The 22,127-nt window shown below is 38.4% G+C and overlaps 1 protein-coding gene across 8 annotated transcripts in view; it reads left to right on the forward strand.

Moving 5' to 3' along the window:
* Positions 1–22,127, forward strand: part of Ift81 (intraflagellar transport 81) — a 136,110-nt gene that overhangs the window by 18,849 nt on the left and 95,134 nt on the right. For all 8 annotated transcript variants that reach the window (XR_003850483.1, XM_008839385.2, XM_029566607.1 and 5 more), the window contains exons 9-11: positions 789–952; positions 2,427–2,522; positions 6,693–6,839. Coding sequence is in view for 7 of the 8 variants with exons in the window: in XM_008839385.2 (XP_008837607.1) it covers positions 789–952; positions 2,427–2,522; positions 6,693–6,839 (407 nt within the window). In the remaining variant the exon portion in view is untranslated. The remainder of the gene's footprint in view (positions 1–788; positions 953–2,426; positions 2,523–6,692; positions 6,840–22,127) is intronic.

The raw sequence follows: 22,127 nt of genomic DNA on the forward strand, positions 1-22,127 counted from the left end.
TATTAAATAATTTTTTAAAAATTTTATTTAAGTTGTCAATTAACTATAAAGTAATACTTTAAAAAATAAAAACAACTAAATATCAAACATTTGTGGAAGGTAGGCTTTTTTTTTCTCTTTTCCAGATTTTAACTTGTATTGTTAGAACTGTCTTCATTGGTTTGAAGCAAGCACATTGTAATGTGTTGCTGTTTATGAAGTATTAGGAGTATAAATTGCATCAGAATATTGTAAAAGAATAAAATGGCTGCTGTGTATGAGAGCTTGTGGATTAGATTTCATTTGTATTTTCATTTGGTTCATTGATTTCTTGAATACTTAGAAGGCAAAATAAGGTGTCAGGCATGGTAGTGCATGCCTTTAATCCCAGCACTTGGGAGGCAGAAGCAGGTGGATCCCTGTGAGTTCAAGACCAGCCTGGTCCACATAGTGAGTTCCAGGCCAGTTGGAGCTACAGGGAGTCCATGTCTCAAAAAGACAAAAAAAATAAAAGGGTGTGTGTGTGTGTGTGTGTGTGTGTGTGTGTGTGTGTGTGTGCAAAATAAGATACAACGATGTATCTGGTTCTATAACTGTTACATATTTTGAAATATTAAAGAATTAGGTTGTAAAGCTAGAAAGATTATAATATCACTTTGCTATAATTATTTAAGTATCCTATGCAAATTGTGCTTAATACTCATCCTAATTACCATCAGGTTTCAGTGACCAGTCTTCTCTGTAGATAGAGTGTACAGGAAGCTTCTAACACATACTCCCTCCTCTCCATGTTATTATTTTTTTTTTAGGTTTAATGAAGAGGCTAGAGGAAGAGATAAAATTTAATTCATATATGGTAACTGAAAAATTTCCTAAAGAATTAGAAAACAAGAAAAAGGAATTGCACTTTTTACAAAAAGTAGTTTCAGAGCCAGCTATGGGCCATTCTGATCTTCTTAAACTTGAATCTAAAGTAAGTGATGATCCTCTTCTTGTAGCTCCAGTTTTATCTGATCACCAGTCTTGTGAAAAGCATAAGCTATATTCTATAGTGTCCCACTTGTGATTCCAGAGTTAACCTGCTGAAATGAAAGCCCCTCTTGTGGGTTGTCGTGAAAATTTAGACCGGTGAACTGTTTAGTCTACAGATTGCTATAAAAACTAAGAAACTTGAATATTTAAATTAATGTATATGAATTAGCTTTTGGGCTTATGTCTTCACAATTTCACAAATTCTGATGGAAAATTTAAATTTTTTTAAATATCAGTTTTTGTTTCTAAGTATAACATAGCACTTTTATATTTAAGGCTTTTATGTGACAAAACATTGTTTTAATGCTTACTGAAATCTGGTATCATATTACAACATTACTAATACTAATTATTTGTATATCTTTTAAGTCACCATGAAAATTGGTTGAAATGTTTTGACTTGCTAATTTCTTAATATATTTAGTAGCCACTACAATTTATTACTCTCTTAATTCACTACTTAAACTAGTTGACTAAACTATGACCTTAGAAATTTTAATATTATGTGTGTGTGTGTATGTTTTAATATTTTATTTTTATTTTATGTGTGTGCGTGTATTACCTGAATGTAGGTAAGTGCACCTGTGTCATGTAATGCCTGCGGAGGACAGGAGAGGCTGTCGGATCCCCTGGAACTGGAGTTACAGACAGTTCTTAACTGCCATGTGGGTGCTGGGATTCGAAGCCAGGTCTTCTGCAAGAACAGCCAGTGTTCTTAACTGCTGAGCCATCTCTCTAGCCCCTATTTATATTTTCTTTATTCAGCTTTATACTTTGGAAAGGCTTAATGACTAGGCTAAATGATAGCCTTCAAGAATCCAGATCATTACTATAAGAAAAGCTTTAGATGTTCCATGTCAGCTCTCCTCTAGGCTCATGAATTCTCTGTACTCTGTGCCTAAGGAATCTCTGGATTTACTTTATAACTACAGTGACTTAAGAGCCTAGATGAGTGGGTATAACTTCAGATTTAGAAAGCATCTTTTTAATAATAATGTATGAATATTTCATATAAAATACCTCAGGATAATTTAGAGATGCATGATTAAATTTATAAATAATCAAACTGTATAGATATCATTTAGGTTGTTTCTAAAGAAATCATAATCCATTCATAACATTAATTGGAACTATTCTTCCCATCACATTACTGATGATAAAAACTGTCAATTTAAAGATGAGTTTGGCCTGATGTCACTAGTTCACTTAGTTCATGTGATCATAAAGATGAGATTTTTTTTTTTGGTCCATTGGTTGGTTGGTTTTTTTGAGACAGGATCTCATTATGTATGTAACCCAAGCTGGTCTTGAACTCACTATCCTGCCTCAGCCTCCCTAGTTCTGGGGTTATATGTGTGTACTGCCACTTCTGGCTCATAAGAGTTTTAACATGTTTTACTTTCATACTGTTTTAGGTCAGTGAAGTAAACACAGAGATCAATCAGTTGATTGAAAAGAAAATGATGCGAAATGAGCCAATTGAAGGCAAGCTCTCATTGTATAGGCAACAGGTAAGGCTATTCCTTTGGCCTGTATATTTAAATCTGTAATTTAAATACATGATTTATGAGGAACAGTTTCATCTAAACTGAACTACCCAACTGCGTTATTTATAGTCTTAAAATGAGAAGGAAGTAAAAAATAAAGTTTCTTCTGTCATTGCTACTCCAAATATAACAATGAAGCAGTGATTAAGCCACTTAAAGACATCAGCTCAAGTTTGAAATGAAGTTTGCCCAATAATACTTAGTCTCCTTAGCCTCTGCCAGCTGTGGTGGGAGAGCTACTTGTGTTTCTATGAATATGGGATTCCATCTTTTAAATGGCAAGTTTATATTAGGTGATCCAAATAAAAATATGAGTTAAATACATATTTATTCATCTTTAAAGTTAGCTTGCAAGGACTTTTAGTAGATCTTCTGACTGATTTTTTTTTCTATAAAAGTTACTGATTTATTAGCTGTAGTTTTTCCATTGATTTTTTAATTTTTTTATTTATTTATGGTTTTTTGTCTTTTTGAGACAGGCTGTCTCTGTAGCCCTACCTGGCCTGGAACTCACTATGTAGACTAGGCTGGCCTTGAACTCACAGAGATCCGCCTGCCTCTGCCTCTGAGTGCTGGGATTAAAGGCATGCACCATCATGCTTGGCTTTTCCATTGATTTTTTTTTTTTTGGTCTTTTTGAGACAGGGTCTCCCTGTAGCTCCAGCTGTCCTGGAACTCACTATGTAGACCAGGCTGGCTTTGAACTCACAGAGATCTGCCTGCCTTTGCCTCCCAAGTGCTGAGATTAAAGGCGTGCGCTACCATGCCCGGCTCCATTGATTTTTTTTTTTAATTAATTTGTTTTTATTTTTGGATTTTTTGTTTTGTTTTGGTTTGTTTTGGTTTTGAGACAGGGTCTCCCTGTAGTCCCAGCTGGCCTGTAATTTTCTATGTGTAAACCAAGCTGGCTCAATCTCATGGAGCTCCACCTGCCTCTGTCTCCCAAATGCTGGGTTTAAAGATGTGCCATGCCTGGCTAATGTAAAATTTTTCTGAGAATGTTGTACTTGGGTACTGTTTTTACGTCGTTTCCACTCCTCTCTCTCCCCCATCCAACTCCTCTTAATTTCCTGACCTCTTCTTTAATTATTATTATTACATATACAGATGTGTGTGTGTGCATATATAAATAACCTACCAAGTCCATCATTTAGTGTTGCTGCTGTATACGTGTGTTTAGGGCTGAGCACTTGGGATTAGATAACCTGTCCCTGGAGAAAACTGATTCTCCCTCTCACAGCAGCCATTGATTGCCTGCAACTCTTCATTTAGAGGTGTGACCTTGTGAAATTTCCCAGTCTACACTGGTGTGTCAGCTGGTGTTGTCATTATGCAGGTCTGTGTAGGCAGCCATATGTTGAAATTTCTTTTTCTTTTTTCTTTCTTTCCTTCCTTTTCTTTTCTTTTCTTTTCTTTTCTTTTCTTTTCTTCTTTCGTCTTTGAGACAGGGTCTCTCTCTAGCCCTACCTGGCCTGGAACTCACTATGTAGACCAGGCTGGCCTTGAACTCACAAAGATCTGCCTGCCTCTGCCTCCTGAGTGCTGGGATTAAAGGTGTGCACCACCAGGCCTGGCCATATGTTGAGATTTTATGGGTGCAGCTCCTGTAATGTGTCTTCCACTGATTTTTTTTTTTAAAAATATAATTATATGGTATAAAGATTCCAATTTTCCTTTCAAACTCTTATGCTTCTAATTCCTTTCTTTGGTCTATTGATAGTAATAGCTTCAACAGAATATTGGATTACAGTAGAGACACTATGCTTTTTTTTTTTTTTTTCGGTCTTTTTGAAGCAGGGTCTCGCTGTAGCCCCAGCTGGCCTGGAACTTACTATGTAGACCAGGCTGGCCTTGAACTCACAGAGATCTGCCTGCCTCTGCCTCCCAAGTGCTGGGACTACAGGCCTGCGCCACCACACCCAGCTCTGACACTATGCATTTTTTTTCTTGTGGGAAATACTTCTTGTTTCTTTATTAAGTAAGATCGTAGATTTGGGCTGCAGTTTGTATTTATGTATACCATTAATTCTTAAATTCTAGTACTTTTATTCCTTTATCTTTTTTATTTTTATTAGTATTATTTTTATTTTTTAAAAAAATATTATTTTTAATTTTTTTTTTTTTTTGTCTTTTTGAGATACTGTCTTCCTGTAGCCCCAGCTGTCCTGGAACACTCTATGTAGACCAAGCTGGCCTCACTCTCACAGAGTTTCACCTGCCCCTACCTCCTAAATGCTGGGATTAAACATAAATGCCAACATGCCCACTTCTGATTTTTATGTGTATGCATGTATTGCCTGTGTGTAGGTAAGTGCACTTGTGTCGTGCTATGCTCTGGAGGACAGAAGAGGCTGTCAGATTCCCTGGAACTGGAGTTACGGACAGTTGTCAGCTGCCATGTGGGTGCTGGGATTCAAACCTGGGTCTTCTGCAAGAACAACCAGTGTTCTTAACCGCTGAGCCATCTCTCCAGCCCCCTATTTTGTTATTTTGAAGTAGGGTCTCCCTGTAGCCTGCCTCTATTTCCCCAGTCTTGGGCACTCCTTTGCCTTTTAAAGTGGAATATTTGTATATAAGGAAACATCCCTTTATCTCGTCTTTTCATTTTTTTAAGTAAAAAGGAAAATGGAATTTTTAAAGGGTTTGTACTTAAGATTACCCCTCTCCCGTCAAATTAGTTTTCATGCAGTATTTGTAGTTTACTTATTAGTAAAACAACTTGGATGACATTTCTCATGAACATATATAGTATGATGCACCTAAGAAAATTCCTTCCCCAAGAGTTTCTAACTAATATAAAATGTTGCATTTGCCTTCAAGAGCAGTCATTTGGATTATATAAACATTTACATAATTCTGATTAATCTGATGTTTGATTTTTAGCCTGAATCTTACTAAAATGTACCAAATGGGGGCTAGAGAAATTGCTCTGTGATTAAGAGTGATTGCTGCTCCTGAAGAGGTCCCCAGCCTCTACACTGGGCAGCTCACAACCACCTGAAACTCTAGCTCCGAAAGATCAGACACCCTCTTCTGGCCTCTGTGGACACCCCCCCCACACACATGGCATATGCCCACACAGATATACACACATACACATAATAAAAATAAGTCTTGGGGCTGGAGAGATGGCTCATCGGTTAGAGCACTGACTGCTCTTGCAGAGGACCTGAGTTAGATTCCCAGCACCCACATGGTGGCTACGAACTGTCCTTTAACTCCAATTCCAGGGGAATCTGAAGCCCTTCTTTTGACCTCCACAGCATTGCACGACACGGGTGCACTCACATACATGCAGGCAATACACTCATACACATAAAATAATAAAAACAATAAAAATATTTTTTTAAAGGTCTTAAAAAACATTGATCAAATGTAGTATTTTAACCTTTCATTAAAAAAAAATATCGGTATGGAATTTAGTAAGGTGAACTGTGTTGTAGTTCTGCAAATAAGGCATTCTTGTTTTCTTCTCACGAGAGGAAACCCACCATGCAGAAAAACAATAGGCTTGGTGTTAGCTTCTTTTTTCTTCTCTAGAAGGTATTTTCATTAGTCTTTGAGTGTTACTTGAGAAGACCTGAAAATTTTTACTAGTGTATTTTTGGCTTTTTGTTGCTATATCTATATTTTTAGGGCTTTTAGTTGGATACTTAATGTTCATTATGCTCATGGTAAATAGTAACTGATAAAAATGGACAGTAGAGCAAATAGTGTTGGTTAGGAGAAGCAAAGCTGATTCTGAAAATTTATGTTTATAAAAATCTGAACAATAGAGCTCAGCAGTTAAGAACATATATTGCTCTTCCATAGGACCTGAGTTCAATTCACAGCAACCATGTTGGGCAGCTCACAACTACCTGTAACACCAGCTCCTGGGGGGATCCAATGCCTCTGGCTTCTCTTTCAAAAATAAAGTAAAACCCTTGGGAGGCAGAGGCAGGTGGATCTCTGTGAGATCGAGGCCAGCCTGGTCTATATAGTGAGTTCTAGGCAGGTTGGGACTAGGGAAATTCTGTCAAAAACAAAAAACAACCCCCTCCAAATAAATAAAAATCTGAAAAATAGGTAATTTCACCAGATAATAGAAAGTTAAATGTGTTTATTTTATATTCATATTCAATGCTCAATTAGGCATCCATCATTTCTCGTAAAAAAGAAGCTAAAGCTGAGGAGCTTCAGGAGGCCAAGGAGAAGTTGGCCAACCTGGAGAGAGAAGTGTCAGTAAAGACACACCAGACCCGGGAATTTGACGGTACAGAGGTTTTAAAGGGAGAAGAGGTAAGTTGTTGATAGTCTAAGTCAAGGTTATGACTGTGATGTTTTGTTTGAAACCATTAATGTGTTTGACTTTCTTAGTTTATGTTGATGAGAAGTTAATCTCATTTTATAAAATTTATTTAAAACTGAAGTCTTCTTGAAGTAATGTTGTAGTATTTTTGATATAAAATAGGAAAAAAATTAGTGTTTGTGAGACAGTAGTCCATACGTTCACATTTTATTTAAGTGAATTTATATTGGATTTATTTAAGCATAAGTTATAAAAATGAAGCAAAACTAGTAGAAAAAAATAGATAATACAAGATTTCATCTTCATTGATAAATTTCCAGAAGGGCGAAGAAAATTTCATCATTAAATTACTCTGTCAATAATATGTGTTTAACCAGCACCCTTCAAAATGACCTCATCATACATTCTTACCAGTTTAGAAAATACCTGTATCTTGCATTTCTATATTCTTTAAACTTTGAGAAATCCTTAATAGTTGCATTTATCTTCTCTCAGACTCATAAGTTAGTAGGATACATGATATTGATTACTGATGGCTGAAATCAAGCAACAAAAATATAATTCTTCATCCTTTTTTTTCAGAAAGGTATCTCAAGAACAGCAGAATGTGTAAAGCCAAATATGTTGAATACAGGCATGAATAAAGCCAAATCTCTTATCTAAGCTTAGAGCTTTCAAACTTAGCAATTCAAATGACACTTAAAATCTTAAACATTGTTGTATTCTACCAGCTCTTGCAGGTTATTACATTTTTATATTAGCTACTAGATCTCAGCAAAAGGTACTTTGAAAAGCTGCTCATAATTGGTTAAGAACATTTCCTTTCTTCCAGAAGACCTGAGTTCGAATCCCAGCACCCACGTGGCAGCTAACAACTGTCTGTAACTCCAGTTCAAGGGGATCCGACATCCCCTTCTGGCTTCTGTGGGTGTTGCACACAAACACTTGGTACACTTATGTGCATGCAGGCAACACACTCATATACATAAAATAAAAATAATAAAAGTTTTAAAATGTTTTTGAGTTCATACTGTGGAAAATTGGCAGTGTACCTTCACTGTTCCAACTACAAATGAATCATACCCACATAACATTTTTTTATTCAGTCTTCCTTCCTATATACCTTTAGTTTGTAAGAGAAGTAACATTTAGGAAGGCAACACTTGCTTGAGAAATCCCTTTGGAAGGGAGCTGTGGCAGTTCATGCCTATAATTTCATTACTTGGAAGAGTAGATAGGAGGATTGCTGGAACTTTGTGGCTAGCCTTGGCTACCTAGTGTTCCAGGCCATCCTAGGCTACAGTGTGAGACCCTGTTTCACAAAAACCAAAGTTCTTTAGTTTTTAACACCCACTTCCAAATGACTATCAAACACGTAGTATTTTAAGTGATATTTGGAAGCTAAAAGCATGTGCTTCATAACATCTTTGATGTCCAAGAAAGAAAAAAGATGAGTTATGTAACAGCTTTGCAACTTCCTAGAATTTTTATCTTACATAAATGCTGCCCAATGACAGGAAGTCCTGATTGCTGTGGCCATATTGTCATGAATCATGCTTAGAGTGCAGCATTAGATGTTCTCTCTATGCACATGTGAGGGAAAATAACCCAGTGCCAAGTTACTAGACTTTGATTTTGAGATATCACAGTAAATAGAGGTATCTGATGACAGACAAAAGAATATTTTTAGGCAGAAAAAGATAGCTTTGGAAAAGATAAGGTCAACTTAATTTTTGAGTAATAGCTGATCAAAACTAGAACAAATCAGTTGTTTGGCAATTACCTAAAAGAACAGAAGGTGTTGGAGAACATTATGCATAATTTTATAAAGAACAAATCTTGTGGACCAATTTTATTTTCAACTTTGATAAAGTGATAAAGGCCATATGGGTAAAAGGGAGGAAATTTGTTATACTTAAAATTATATAAGACAGCTGGACTTTACTGAGGTTTCCGATTTGGTATTACCTGGTAGTCACCAAAAAAAAAATCTCATCTTTTAAATTTTACCTGTTAAATCACTTGGCAAGAGGGAATGAAATAGTGACATGGCCAGGCATGGTGGTACACAGCTTTGATCCTGGCGCTTGGGAGACAAAGGCAGATGGATCTCTGTGAATTAGAGTCTAGCTAGGGCTGCATAGTGAGACCCTGTCGGAAACAAGGGAGGAGGGGGCAGAAATGTAGAGAAAGAAAAGAAAGGGTCAGGGGGGGCAGAGAGAGACAGAGAGAGAGACAGAAAGACAGACATGGATCTTCGTTGTGGTGGCTTACTCCTGTAATCTCAGGACTTGGAAGAGTAAGGCAGGAGGATTGCCAAATCTTTTAGGCCAGCCTGGGCTACATAGTTAGTTCCAGGTCAGCAGGAGCTACATTGTGAGTCTCAAAAAACAAAAAACAAATAATGCCCTGGTGTTTGTAAAGAATGCCATATTAGGAGTCATACACAGAGTGAGGAAATGGGGATAGCATTTTTTTTTTTTTTTTGGTTTTTTTGAGACAGAGTCTCCCTGTAGCCCCAGCTGGCCCAAAAAACAAAAAAATCCCTGGGTTTTGTAAAGAATGTCAGATGTGGAGGCGTACAACAAGTGAGGAAATGGGGGTGGCATTTTTTTTTTTTTTTTTGGTCTTTTTGAGACAGAGTCTCCCTGTAGCCCCAGCTGTCCTGGAACTCACTATGAGGACCAGGCTGGCCTTGAACTCACAGAGATCCCCACCTGCCTCTGCCTTCCGAGTGCTGGGATTAAAGGCATGCACCACTATGCCCGGCTGGGATAGCATTTTTGATGGCTGTTCGTGCAAATATCTATGCTAGATGTTTTATGTACATATGTTTACTTCTTGTAAGGGGGATTATTTTCATTTTGCAGTTGAATGACCCTCAGGGAAATGATAGCATTAGTGGGATCCAGATCTCTCCCACGTTTCTACTGACCTTGAACAAATTGATGAACTTTTCTGAGGTTTTTTTCATCTGCAAAATGGGAATGATCTTCATTGTTTCTAAGCAAAGCTCATGAATGATGGATATCAAAGCTTCTGACACATAGTATCTGAGTAATCATAGCCATGTGCTGAAGAAGTTGAAAGCACAGCCTCTGAGACTCAGTCTCAGTCTCACTTTCAGTCTCACTTTGATTGCAGATCCAGCATATCTCTTCTAGAGTTAGTGTGAATACTAATTGCATTAGTACCTGCAGAGTTCTTAGAGCATCAGTGGCCACATGATAGGCTCCAATGTGTTGGCTCCTGATACTTTTGTTTTTGTTGTTGCTTAGAGAATTTGAAAGTTAGGGGCTAGAGAGATGGCAGAGGACCTGGGTTCGATTTCCAGCATCCACATAGCAGCTAACAACTGTTTGTAACTCCAGTAATCCAGTGCCCTCTTCTGACCTCCGTGGGCTTTGCATGACACAGGTGCAGGCATTATATTCATACGCATAAAATAAAAATAATAAATATTTTTTTAAGTTAAAACTGTATAGTTTAAAATTTGAAACTAATGTTTCCCAGACTGGAGCTATTCAGTAGAAATAAATATGTCATGGTTTCTTCTACATAGAGAATAATAACTTACACAGATTGGAGATGGACTAGGATAGTGCTAGTAAGAGTTATTTAGCTCAGTGGCTTTCATTGAGCAGTTACTGTATACTTAGTCTTTAAAATTATAACTTTGGTAAGAGTTGTCAACAATGTGAATGTATTTGTGGTGGTTAATCTTGTTAACTCAATTAAATTAAGAGGCACATAGCAGATTACTGAAGCACACCTATGGGTGTATTTGTGATGGCAGTTCCAGAGATAATTAGATCATGAGAGCTCTGAGATGAGTGTTTTAGTCCTTCAAACACTGGTGGTTCATCATATGAGGTCATTATTAGAAAGTTGTGAAAGGTGGCAAGTAGGGCCTGCTTGAAAGGAAGTACATCCTTAGGATGCGTCCTTAGGAGTGTGTCCTTAGGTCCTTAGGGGATAGATCTTGCTATAGCTTCTTCCTTTAAGTCCCTTTGTGCTTCCTGATCACCATGATATGGAGTGCTCTCCTCTGCCATGATGGACTGAACCCTCTGAAATTATGAGCCAAAGTAATGATTTTTCTTAAATTGTTTTCCTCATTGATGAGAGAAGCAGCTAATATAGTACTTTAATGCCCCAGAATATACAGTTAAAAGTGATTAAAATGATAAGCCTATATATTATATAATCTTAATTTGATTCAACCTGTCAGAAAGCCCATGACTTAAATATTATCTCCTTTTTAAAATTTATTTTTTAAGTTTATTATTATTTTTAGTGTGTGTGTGTGTGTGTATGATGTATATGTGTGGGTACACATGGCATGGCTTATGTGTGCAGGTCAGAGAACAACTTTGTGGAGTTCATTCTCTCTTTCCACCTTTATGTGGGTTCTGGGGATTGAACTCAGACTGATAGGCTTATACAAGAGACCATGGAGAATGGGTTTGAACCCAGATGTGAATGCTTCTACACCTCTGCTCTTAGAAGAATACTGTGGTGTCTTGACATCTCTAAGGCTTAGTATTAGAATGAATATGCTTTTTAAAATATTTTATTTATTTTTATTTTTATTTTATGTGTATGAGTGTGTTGCCTGCACATAAGTGCACCCATGTCGTGCAATGCCCATGGAGGTAAGAAGAGGGCATTGGATCCCCCTGTTGGAGTTACAGTTGTTAGCTGCCATGTAGGTGCTGGGACTCAAACAGTGCTCTTAACTGCTGTGCCATCTCTCTAGCCCCCAGAATGAGTATACTTTAAGATTCATAGGTCTGCAATGAGTGTCATTAACTGGAAATGTGGCTTGTCAAAACCTATGACAGCCATTTGTTTGGGTGTAAAACTGCACTCCTTGATTTATCTATATATAGTTGTTTGATCACTCTATTCTTGGAAAACTTTGGGTAATTTGTGTAATGAGTAAAAGGGTAGCAAGTACTAGACTTACATCATGATGTGTATCCCTTTGTAGTTTTCTTTTCTAGAGACTAGTCAACAGTTTTGAAGTTTGATGGTGAAATGTGTATTTCAATGCTTCCTATTGTCATTAAAATCAATGTTCTAGATGTTACATTTGCTTTATAATTTTAGCTCTTTTGATTGTAAACAAGTGCTATAGGCATTTGGTTTTATTTTAAGGCAGGATGTTATGTGACCCAGGCTGAAGGTAAACTTCCTAAGTAGTCTGGGATGACCTTGAACTTCTGATTCTTCCGTCTTTACCTCCGGAGTGTTAGGATTATGGGTATGTGCAATCATGCCTGGTTTATGGTGTGCTAGGGATGGAACCCAGGGCCCCATGCATAATAGAGAAGCACTCTACGAGCTGTGCTACATCCTCAGTGGAAGGCATTTGTTCTTCACTAGACTTTTTCATTATATCTCCTTGATTTTCCTTAATCAAGGTTAACATGTCTAAAACTGCTTTTTCCCCATTGTACTTTGGTCAGTATTTTCACATTTCATTTTCATTTTATTGCCATGCTTGAAGCAGTACATGGTAATAAGCTGCCAACTTGCTGATGCAAGAATTTCTCGAAGAGTTCAAATTATCTTCTTAGTAATAGATACATTTTCTCACTCCCTCATCTTGATTTTTTTCTCTTCGTTATTGTTTGAGAAATGACAAAAGGTTAAATGTAGAGATTATACTCTTAATGTAACTAAAATTTGATAATTATGAATATTTAACTTTCAAAAAATTGTTACATTTATTTATATCTCTGTGTGTGTGTGTGTGTGTGTGTGTGTGAGATATGCTCATACCACAATGCATGTGTGGAGGTCAGAGGACAACATGGGCATGTCAGTTCTTTTTTTCATCATATAAATCCTGGGGATCAAACTCAGGTCATCAGGCTTGATGACAAGAGCATTTACCCACTAAGCCATCTTGCTGGACCTATTTAACTTTTTAATTTGGACTTTAAATATATACTAATCAAGTAAAAATCTAGTTGAATTGATACTGAATTGTGGTAGAAGGAGTCATCTTCTGCAAGTTGTCCTCTGATGGACACACACACACACACACACACACACACACACACACACCTAAATAAATAGATAAATAAATGTAATGATTTTTTGACTGATGCTATCTGTTTGAGAGAAGTCATCACAAAAGTACCATGGAGCTTTGCATTTGATCCTGACATATTAGTTGTCCTCTGATCTCCACATGCACACTGTGGCATGTACTCCCCCCCAACAACACACACTAAATAAATAAATGTTTAAAAAAATTTAGGAAAAAAAAATTAAACTAACTTGCTTAAGATCACTTTTCTAGTTCTTAGTAGTATCAGGATTTTAATTGAGGCAGTCTTGCTCCAGGGTCCTCAATGTAAGTGACAGAAAGCTAGAATAGTCAGCCTGAGCCAGATGATAGAATTGTAGCTCAAAGTCATTTTGGTAGGTAAGAACATTATACTTAAACAAACAAAATATGGTTATTGGGATATAAATATAATATGTAATAGTTTTGTCTGCTAGCTCAACATATCATCCATTAATGATGCAACTTTAAAACAACAAATAAAATGTTAAATTTATTTCTAATCATAGCATTTGAGAGACCATGGCAGGAGGATTGTGAGTTCAAGGCCACCTGGAATACAAAGTGAGACCTTGTCTCAAAATGAATGATAACTGAATGGGACTGTGGAGGTGACGTAGTGAGAAAATTGCTTGCTGTGCAACATGAGGACCTGAACACTGATCCTTAGCACTCATGAAAAGCTGTGCATAGTGATGTGAACCTGTAAACCTCAGTGCTGGGTATGTGTTCAGAGGCAAATGGGTCCAGATTCACTGGCCAGCAAGCCTAGCTGAAATGGTAAGCTCCAGGTTCAGTGAGACCCTGTCTTATAAAGTAAGGTGGAGAGAGAGAAAGACACCCAGTGCTGGTCTCTGGCCTCCATACACAGACACAGACACAGACACAGACACACACACACACACCACCACCACCACCAATTCACATCAAAATATGAACAAATGAATTAAAACATGATGTCTTATTTATGGTCAAATTATGTGTGGAATATTTTATATATCGGGCTTAGTGACTTAAAAGAGATAGTTATGCCAGGGTTCCAGATATGGGTGACTAAAATGGAAGAAAAAGTCTGAAAGTTTTCACAGAAAAAAGAAAAAAAATGGAGTTCAGAAAAGAGTTAAATAGCAAGTTTGGCTTATCCATGGAAAGCCCCTGCTTCTGAGGTTGACTCTTAGCTGGCATCTAGGAACCTGGATTTTGGAAGCATTCTCACCATTCACTGGTAAGAAGGGCTTACCGTGCCTCAAGTGAAGAAAGAGTTTATGGTGCATGTATGCTTTGCTTTCAGGAGTCTAGAATTTTGATACTTCCTAGGCAGAGGGGTGCATACAGTATAGGCTCCCAGTAAAACCCCCAGATGCTATGTGTCTAATGAGCTTCCCTGGTTGGTAACATCCATGTGTTGCTATAACTCCTTACTATGCTTGGTATGATTCCATGGGGGAGAGGAGTCTTGGAAACGTGTACCTGGATTCTTGGGGGCTTCACCCTACACTCTCTTTTTTTTAAAAAAATATTTTATTTTTGTGTGTGTGAGTATATTGCCTGCATGAGTGTAAGTGCACCCATGTTGTGCAATGCCCATGGAGGTCAGAGGAGAGCGTTGAATTCCCCTGGAACTGGAGTTACAGACAGTTGTTAGCTGCCATGTGGGTGCTGGGAATCAAACCCGGGACCAGTGCTCAGTGCTCTTAACTGCTGAGCCATCTCTCCAGCCCTACACTCTCTTTTCCTTTGATTTTGTTTTATACCTTTGCCAGTAACATCAGAAGGTGACTAGATCCAGAATCCTGTGATTCCTATATCCAGAATCCCTGACTCCTCATAGCAAATCTATGTCAGAGACTGCTGACACAGATGGGTTGGTGCTATGCTTGTTTTTGAGAAGACAGAACTAGAGCCAGAAGGTGGTGATTAGAAAGAATTAATTGAGTTTAAGGACAATTTTTCTACAATCAAAGTTTGTTTCAGTCATGGGCCAGGCTGGTATGGTGGAGGAGAGTACTCCACCACTTGAAATAGTCTTAACAATCTAGATAAAAGGCATGTTAGAAGTAATATGTGTACTAAGCAGAAGACCATTAAGCTAAATTTTAGACTTAGAGCCTTTGAAATATGATTATGGGGCAGGGGGACAGCTCAGTGGGTAAAGGCACTGAGTTTGATTTCTGGGACCCACATGGTGGAAGGAGAGAACCGACTTCCACAGGTTGTCCCTGACCTACATAAACACACACACACACACACACACACACACACACACGCAAATAAAATACAATGTAGGAAAAAAATTTTTAAATTGGGGCTGGCTAGATGTGGTGACATACACCTTTAATCCCAACACTGGGGAGGCAGAGGAAAATAGATCTCTCTGAGTTTGAGGCCAGCCTGGTCACAAAGAGAATTCCAGGCCAGCCAGGGCTACACAGTGAGACCCTGTCTCAACAAAACAAAACAAAACAAAACAAAACAAAACAAAACAAAACAAAACAAAAAAACCCCACAAAACAAAACAAAAAAAATGCAACACAAAATGAAAATCTTAAGCCAGGTATGCTGGTACACGCCTTTAATCCAGCAGATCTCTGTGAGATCAAGGCCAGCCTGCACTGCACAATGAATTCCAGGCCAGCTGGGGCTATAGGGAGACCCTGTCTCAAAAAGACAAAAAAATATTTTAAAAAGTAAAGAAAAATGCATAAAAAAGAAAAGAAAAATGAATAAATAAAAACTACAATACCTGAATAGATTCTCATAGTATGAAAATCAAACTGTTTCCCACCCTCAGTCCCAGCCCTTTGGTCCCCTTTCTGGAGAGACATCAGTGATAATATACCAGTTCATTATCTTTTTAGTCCTTTCTCTGGAGAGGGAGAGAGATATAGATAATATTGTTTTGTGAGCTGGAGCAATATGAATAACATACTATGTGCATTGTACATCTTCTAATAAAATGTTTTGATGAATTTTCTGTGTATGTCTGAACATGAAGAGAGGCCAAAGAATATCAGTCACCTCCGGGCCCAGAACACCTGTGTACAAATCCCTTCCATCTCTTTCTAAAAATAATAATTAAGCCAGGCATGGTGGCACATGCCTTTAGTTCCAGCACTCGGGAGGCAGAGGCAGGTGGATCTCTGTGAGTTCTAGGCCAACCTGGTCTACATAGCTAATTCCAGGTCAGCTGGGGCTACAGGGAGACCCTTTCTCAAAAAGACCAAAAAAAAAATTAAATGTATTTTTGACATGTACTAATGTAGTTCTGTTTGCTCCAGTGGAAACAGTTTTAACTATTAACAACTCTTCTCTTTGAATTTAAAAATTCAGGGCTGGGCTGGAGAGAGCCCAGTGGTTAAAGAGCACTGGCTGCTCTTGCAGAGGACCAGGTTTGGTTCCTATGACCCACATGATGGTTCATAGACCTCTGTAACTCCAATTCCAGGGAATCTAACGCCGCCTTCTGGCCTCTGTGGGCATTACATGACACAGGTGTACTTACATGAATGCAGGCAAAACACCCATAAATTTTTTTTTTTTTAATTCAGGGCTGGAGAAATGGCCCAGTGATTACAAGAACTGGTTGGTCTTGCAGGACCTGGGTTCAGTTCCCAGCACCCATATAGTGGATAACAAAAGTCTACAACTCCAATTCCAGGGGATCTGATGCCCTCTTCCAACCTCCATGACATTGCACAACACAAGTGGACTTACATACATTATATACATGCAGACAAAACACTCATACATGTAAAATAAAAATAAAAACAAAAAAATTGAATTTAAAAATTTCTTCATGGTGTTAGGTTTTTGGTTTTCTTCAAGTGTTTTCTAATTTAGGTTGCATACACATTTTTTTGTTACTTTTAAGGGTTTTAAGTGCCTCAAGGGTTCTGGGGTTTGTGTACAGGCTTGCTAAAAATTCTTGTTCATAGTTTTTACACTGTTAATAGCAACACCTGGAGTCAGAAGAAGTTCCTCAGCAAACAGTTGGGAAGTGTTCTAGTCTCTCTTCTCATTTCAGCCACCTCAATTCAATTCTGCCTTTATTTGTTTTTGTTGTTGTTGGTGGTGGTGGTTTTTGAGACAGGGTCTCCCTGTAGCCTCAGCTGGCCTGGAACTCACTGTGTAGACCAGACTGACCTCTGTCTCACAGAGATCCACCTGCTTTTGCCTTCTGAGTGCTGGGATTAAAGAGCTGTGTCACCATGGCCAGCCTAATAACACTTTTTTAAAAAAAAGTCTTAATATACAACATTCTTTTTTTTTCTTTTTTTGAGACAGGGTCTCCCCATAGCCCCAGCTGGCCTGGAACTCACTATGTAGACCAGGCTGGCCTTGAACTCACAGAGATCCACCTGCCTCTCCCTCCTGAGTGCTGGGACTAAACGCGTGCACCACCACGCCCAGCTTCAATATACAGCATTCTTAAGGTCACTTGTTCAGTTTCTGCCTTCCCTAAGAAGCCAGTAATCTCCATGATGGCAAGAATATATCTTATTTACCATCAACTATTTACTTAGTACTAGGCATTTGAAATAAAAGTATTATTTTTAATTTTTTTATGTATATGAGTACATTGCCTGCACATTTGTAAGTATACCCATGTTGTACAATGCCCACTGGGGTCAGAAGAGGCATCAGATTCCCTGGAACTGGAGTTACAGATGGTTGTTAGCTGTCGTGTGGGTCCTGGGAACCAAACTCAGGTCCTCTGCAAGAGCAGCCAGTGTTCTTAACTGCTGAGCCATCTCTTCCTGTCCCTAGAAGTATTATTTTTATCAGAAAATTGATAATATTCAAATGTCTTGGCACTACTCTACAAGTGTTAGTTGATAAGCAAAATTTTTCATTCTAACCACGGCTGTTTACTACCTTATATGATTATTATTTTATACCTGATCACAAACTTAAATTTGCTATTTAATCTGGTAGCCTCTTGCCAACTCTTTTAGTATGATTTTCACCATTTCATAGGCAACAATCTAAGCTTGAAGACTGTGTTCCCAGATTAATTTCATTCAGATTAATCTATGCCTTTTGCGTTTGAAAATGTTTTTGTTAAAAATATATTATTTCTTTTTATGTGGATGAGTGTGTGCAGTGTGCATGGAGGTCAGAAGAGAGTGTCAGATCCTCTGGAACTGGAGTTATAAACAGTTGTTAGCTGCCATGTGGGTGCTGGAAACCAAACCCAGGTCCTCTGTAAGTACATTCAGTGCTCTTAATGGCTGAGCCATCTCTCCAGCCCCTGAATTTTTTATAGCAACAAATGAACTTCTGTTAAGAATCCATTGGTTTGTACATTGAGAGGTCTCTCCAGTTCTTGGTGTATGGTTGTGTAGCCCATGGCATTTTCTCCCCTAACCATTATAAGAAGCTCAGCTGTTTTGAAGTTACAGCAACTTGGAAAATGTGCTTGGTCAAATAATATTTATAAGCAGCTTTAGAAACAGCCAACCAATTCATTCTACAGCTATCATCAGAAATCCTAGAGCTAAACTGGAAAGATTATGAAATCTTCTTTAAATACTTCAAAGAGAAGCACAGTGAAGATAGGGGAATCCTGGCAAGATCTGCTGCAGCTGTCAGTTCTCAAAAAATTAGGAATCAAATTTTGACACATATAATTGGATCATCCACCCTTCCAAGTGAGCCTAGGCAAACCTCAGATATTTTTAGAGTCTTTCATATCATATTGTACTCTTTATCATAGCAGGGCTTGAGAACCCCCAAAATTTCCCAGGTGGCTGAACAAAATAGGAGCAAGTAAATTGAGTTGAACTCACTGTGATAGAAATAGTATGTTATGCACACAATCTAGGTAATGTCATAATTTTAATCTCAAATTTAAAACTTTTCCTACTTTTTCCTGGAGCATTCAAACCACTTGGATAGGAGCTGAAACCCTCATTGGTGATATAACAGCTGTGTGATAGTGATTTGGTGATAACAGAAGCACAGACTTTGAGAGTGTGATTAGTGGTATCTTCCAGATGGATAGGGCTACCAGTTTCATAAGATGGGTTTCTTCCTGAATATATCACATTATTATAGATTCTCAAAAGGAGGAGCAATTAACTGGCCACTACCATATGTAGATAATTATATTGTTCATGCATATCTTGCTGAGACTTTCTAATTTAAAGTTAAAAATGTATTACTGATACTGGAGAGATGGCTCAGTGGTTAAGAGCACTGACTGCTCTTGCAGAGGACCTGGGTTTGATTCCCAGCACCCACATGGTGGCTAACAACCATCCTCCATCCTTAACTCCAGTTCTGGGGGAATCCGACGCTGCCTTCTGACCTTGGAGGCATTGCATGATATGGGTGCACTTACACACATGAATGAAATACACTCATTCACATAAAATAAAAATAATAAGTAAAATATTTTTTAAAAAATAAAAATATAGCTGGGTGTGGTAGTGCACACCTTTAATCCCAGCACTTGGGAGGCAGAGGCAGGCGGATCTCTGTGAGTTCAAGGCCAGCCTGGTCTACATAGTAAGTTCCAGGACAGCTGGGGCTGCAGGGAGACCCTGTCTCAAAAAAAGACTATATATATATATGTATTACTAACAGGTTAGGAAAGGTTAGAATAGTATTTGTATATGTGTTTATATAACAATAGTTAATGCTGGGTGTTATAAAAAAATTGTCATTTTAGCTGAAAACAAAAGTTGCTTTGAAATATTTTCTTTTTGCTTAAAATAAGTAGCAACTCTAAGACCAAACTTCAGAGACTGGATGATTTGCTGAAGCATAGCATGAAAAGGTAGCCTGAACACAAAACATTGACCATGGGGAAAAATGCCTTTGGACATAGTCATGTTACTTTTAAACAGCTGGTGTATCTTATCACCAACTTCTTAGCTCCCTCAAGCCTATTCTTGTAGTTTTCTATATTTACAAATCACTTGACAAGATAATGAGCAAAGATATGATTTAATTAAGACATGGAAAATAGCATAGCATGGATGATAGACTAATAAGATTTGAAGACGGAAGTACTCATTGTGATCCATTTATTCTAAGTGGAAAGTTTGAAGCTTTGGTTTACTAATTCCTCTTTTAAAATATATATAGTTCTGCCGGGCGTGGTGGCGCATGCCTGTAGTCCCAGCACTTGGGAGGCAGAAGCAGGTGGATCTCTGTGAGTTCAAGGCCAGCCTGGTCTACATAGTGAGTTCCAGGACAGCTCGGGCTATAGGGAGACCCTGTCTCAAAAAGCCCCCCCCCAAAAAAAAACCTGATAATAATAAATTAATTTAAAATACATATATATAGTTCTTGAACAACAAATTATTTATTATATAGTTGTTTTGTAAAACCCTCCTAGCTAATTACTTGGAAAACAGTTTTCATGCTAGATATTGAGGTAGAAAATTTACAGCAGGAGCAGTCTTGTCTTCACATAAGTATCGGAACAATGCCTGGAATCCAGTAATTCTTTTGTAGTTCCCAACAAGCTTGAAAAGCATTGGGGAAATAAGCTAGCCCAGATTTTGATTATTACAGTAAATGATTCTGAAGCACATTAAGTAGCTAAAAAGAGAAAGAACATCTGTCAGAATCTGTTTTTGATCACAAAGTTGCTGAGTTTGTAATATCCTAAAGGCAGAAGCTAACACTGTAAATCATTAATCCATTACCCAAACTGAATGCTAGCAGATAAATATTAGAGCTCCAAACAGGTGAGTTTTCCTAGTACCTACTGTAAACCATAACACATTAGTCTTATTGATCTAAGCATTGAGAATGTTGGCTGCTGTTTCAGAAGTGATAACCTTAGATTGGCACAAACGATTAGTAATAGCTTTTATAAGGGCTTTCCTACCCAGTGGAAATTTTGTATTTTACTTTGTTGACCTATTATGGTGCATAATGGGAAGCTTTTATCTTAATCTTCCAAGGATTTGTTGCTTATATCCCATGCCTTTAATTTTTAAAACATTTTATTGAACTTTTTTGATTTTTTTTTTCAGTCTTTTTGAGACAGGGTCTCCCTGTAGCCCTAGCTGTCCTGGAACTCACTAGGTAGATCAGGCTGGCCTTGAACTCACAGAGATCTGCCTGCCTCTACCTCCCAAAGTGCTGGGACTTAAGGCATGCACTACCATGCCTGGTGATTTTTTTTTAATATATAATACAATTTGATGATATTTAGGTTCCCCTCACCCCCCCCAGCCCAATTCAATGTAGCCCACTATATATACAGTATGACCAAGAGAGTCTAATTTGTGTCCCCACATGTCCCTCAGCATGGGTCCTTCCACTGGACCCTGGTCAACCTACCAAGAGTTCCATCCCTGTAAGAGATTCTCTCATCCTCCCAGCAGCCATCAGTTGCCTGGAGTTCCATAGCTTGGGTTGGGATTTCTTATCTACTTCCCTGTGTCTGTGCTGGGATTTTGTTTGGTTTAAGCTTACATGGGACTTGTGCATGCTGTCACCATTGCTGTAGTTTATAGGTGTAACTGGTCAGTTATCTGGAAAACTCTGTTTCCTTGTGGTCATCTACCACCTCTGGTTCTTATAGTCTTTCTGCCCCCTTTTCTCTAGTGATCCCTGAGCCCTGGGAGTTAGAAGTTTGAAATAGGTGGGTAGTTAAAATTCCTCTGGGAGGTGCAAATGATATCCGGCCCCCTCCTCGTTTGGTCCCTACAACAAACTGAGATCTGATTTCACCAAACTGCAGTCTGGGGAAACGGGGAATTTATTGAGTTTATTTAATTACAGAGCAGTGGGTGAAGGTTTACTTACAGGAGTGGGGGTACTCCCATCCTAAGGCTGCACTGGAAAGTCTCCATCCAGGCATGGATTCAGACTTCCCTACAGCCATACAAAATGGTGAGTGAGCCTCCCCACCCACAGTTTCCTCAGTTTATACCCTTAGCCTCTCCCTCTCATGCAACTGGAACCCACTGGTTGGTTGGGAGGTATGACTGGCTCTCCCTGCCCCTCCTTCCTTGCTGAGAATAACATTCAACAAGCTTATCTGTGGTGATCTAGGCAAAGGGGTACAACCAAGCTTGGAAAGATAGTGTCTGTCCGTGCGCTTGTTGGAGAACAGTCCTATGCAACATTCCACCCATTTCTCTGGCTCTTAAGTTCTTTCTGCCATCCTCTTCCAAAAGAGTCCCTGAGCCTTAGAGGGGGTGACAGAGTAGGATGATCTTCCTCCCACTGTGGT

The sequence above is a fragment of the Nannospalax galili genome, unplaced genomic scaffold, assembly GCF_000622305.1.
Source record: "Nannospalax galili isolate Female #2095 unplaced genomic scaffold, S.galili_v1.0 scaffold218, whole genome shotgun sequence".
Classification (NCBI taxonomy): domain Eukaryota; kingdom Metazoa; phylum Chordata; class Mammalia; order Rodentia; family Spalacidae; genus Nannospalax; species Nannospalax galili.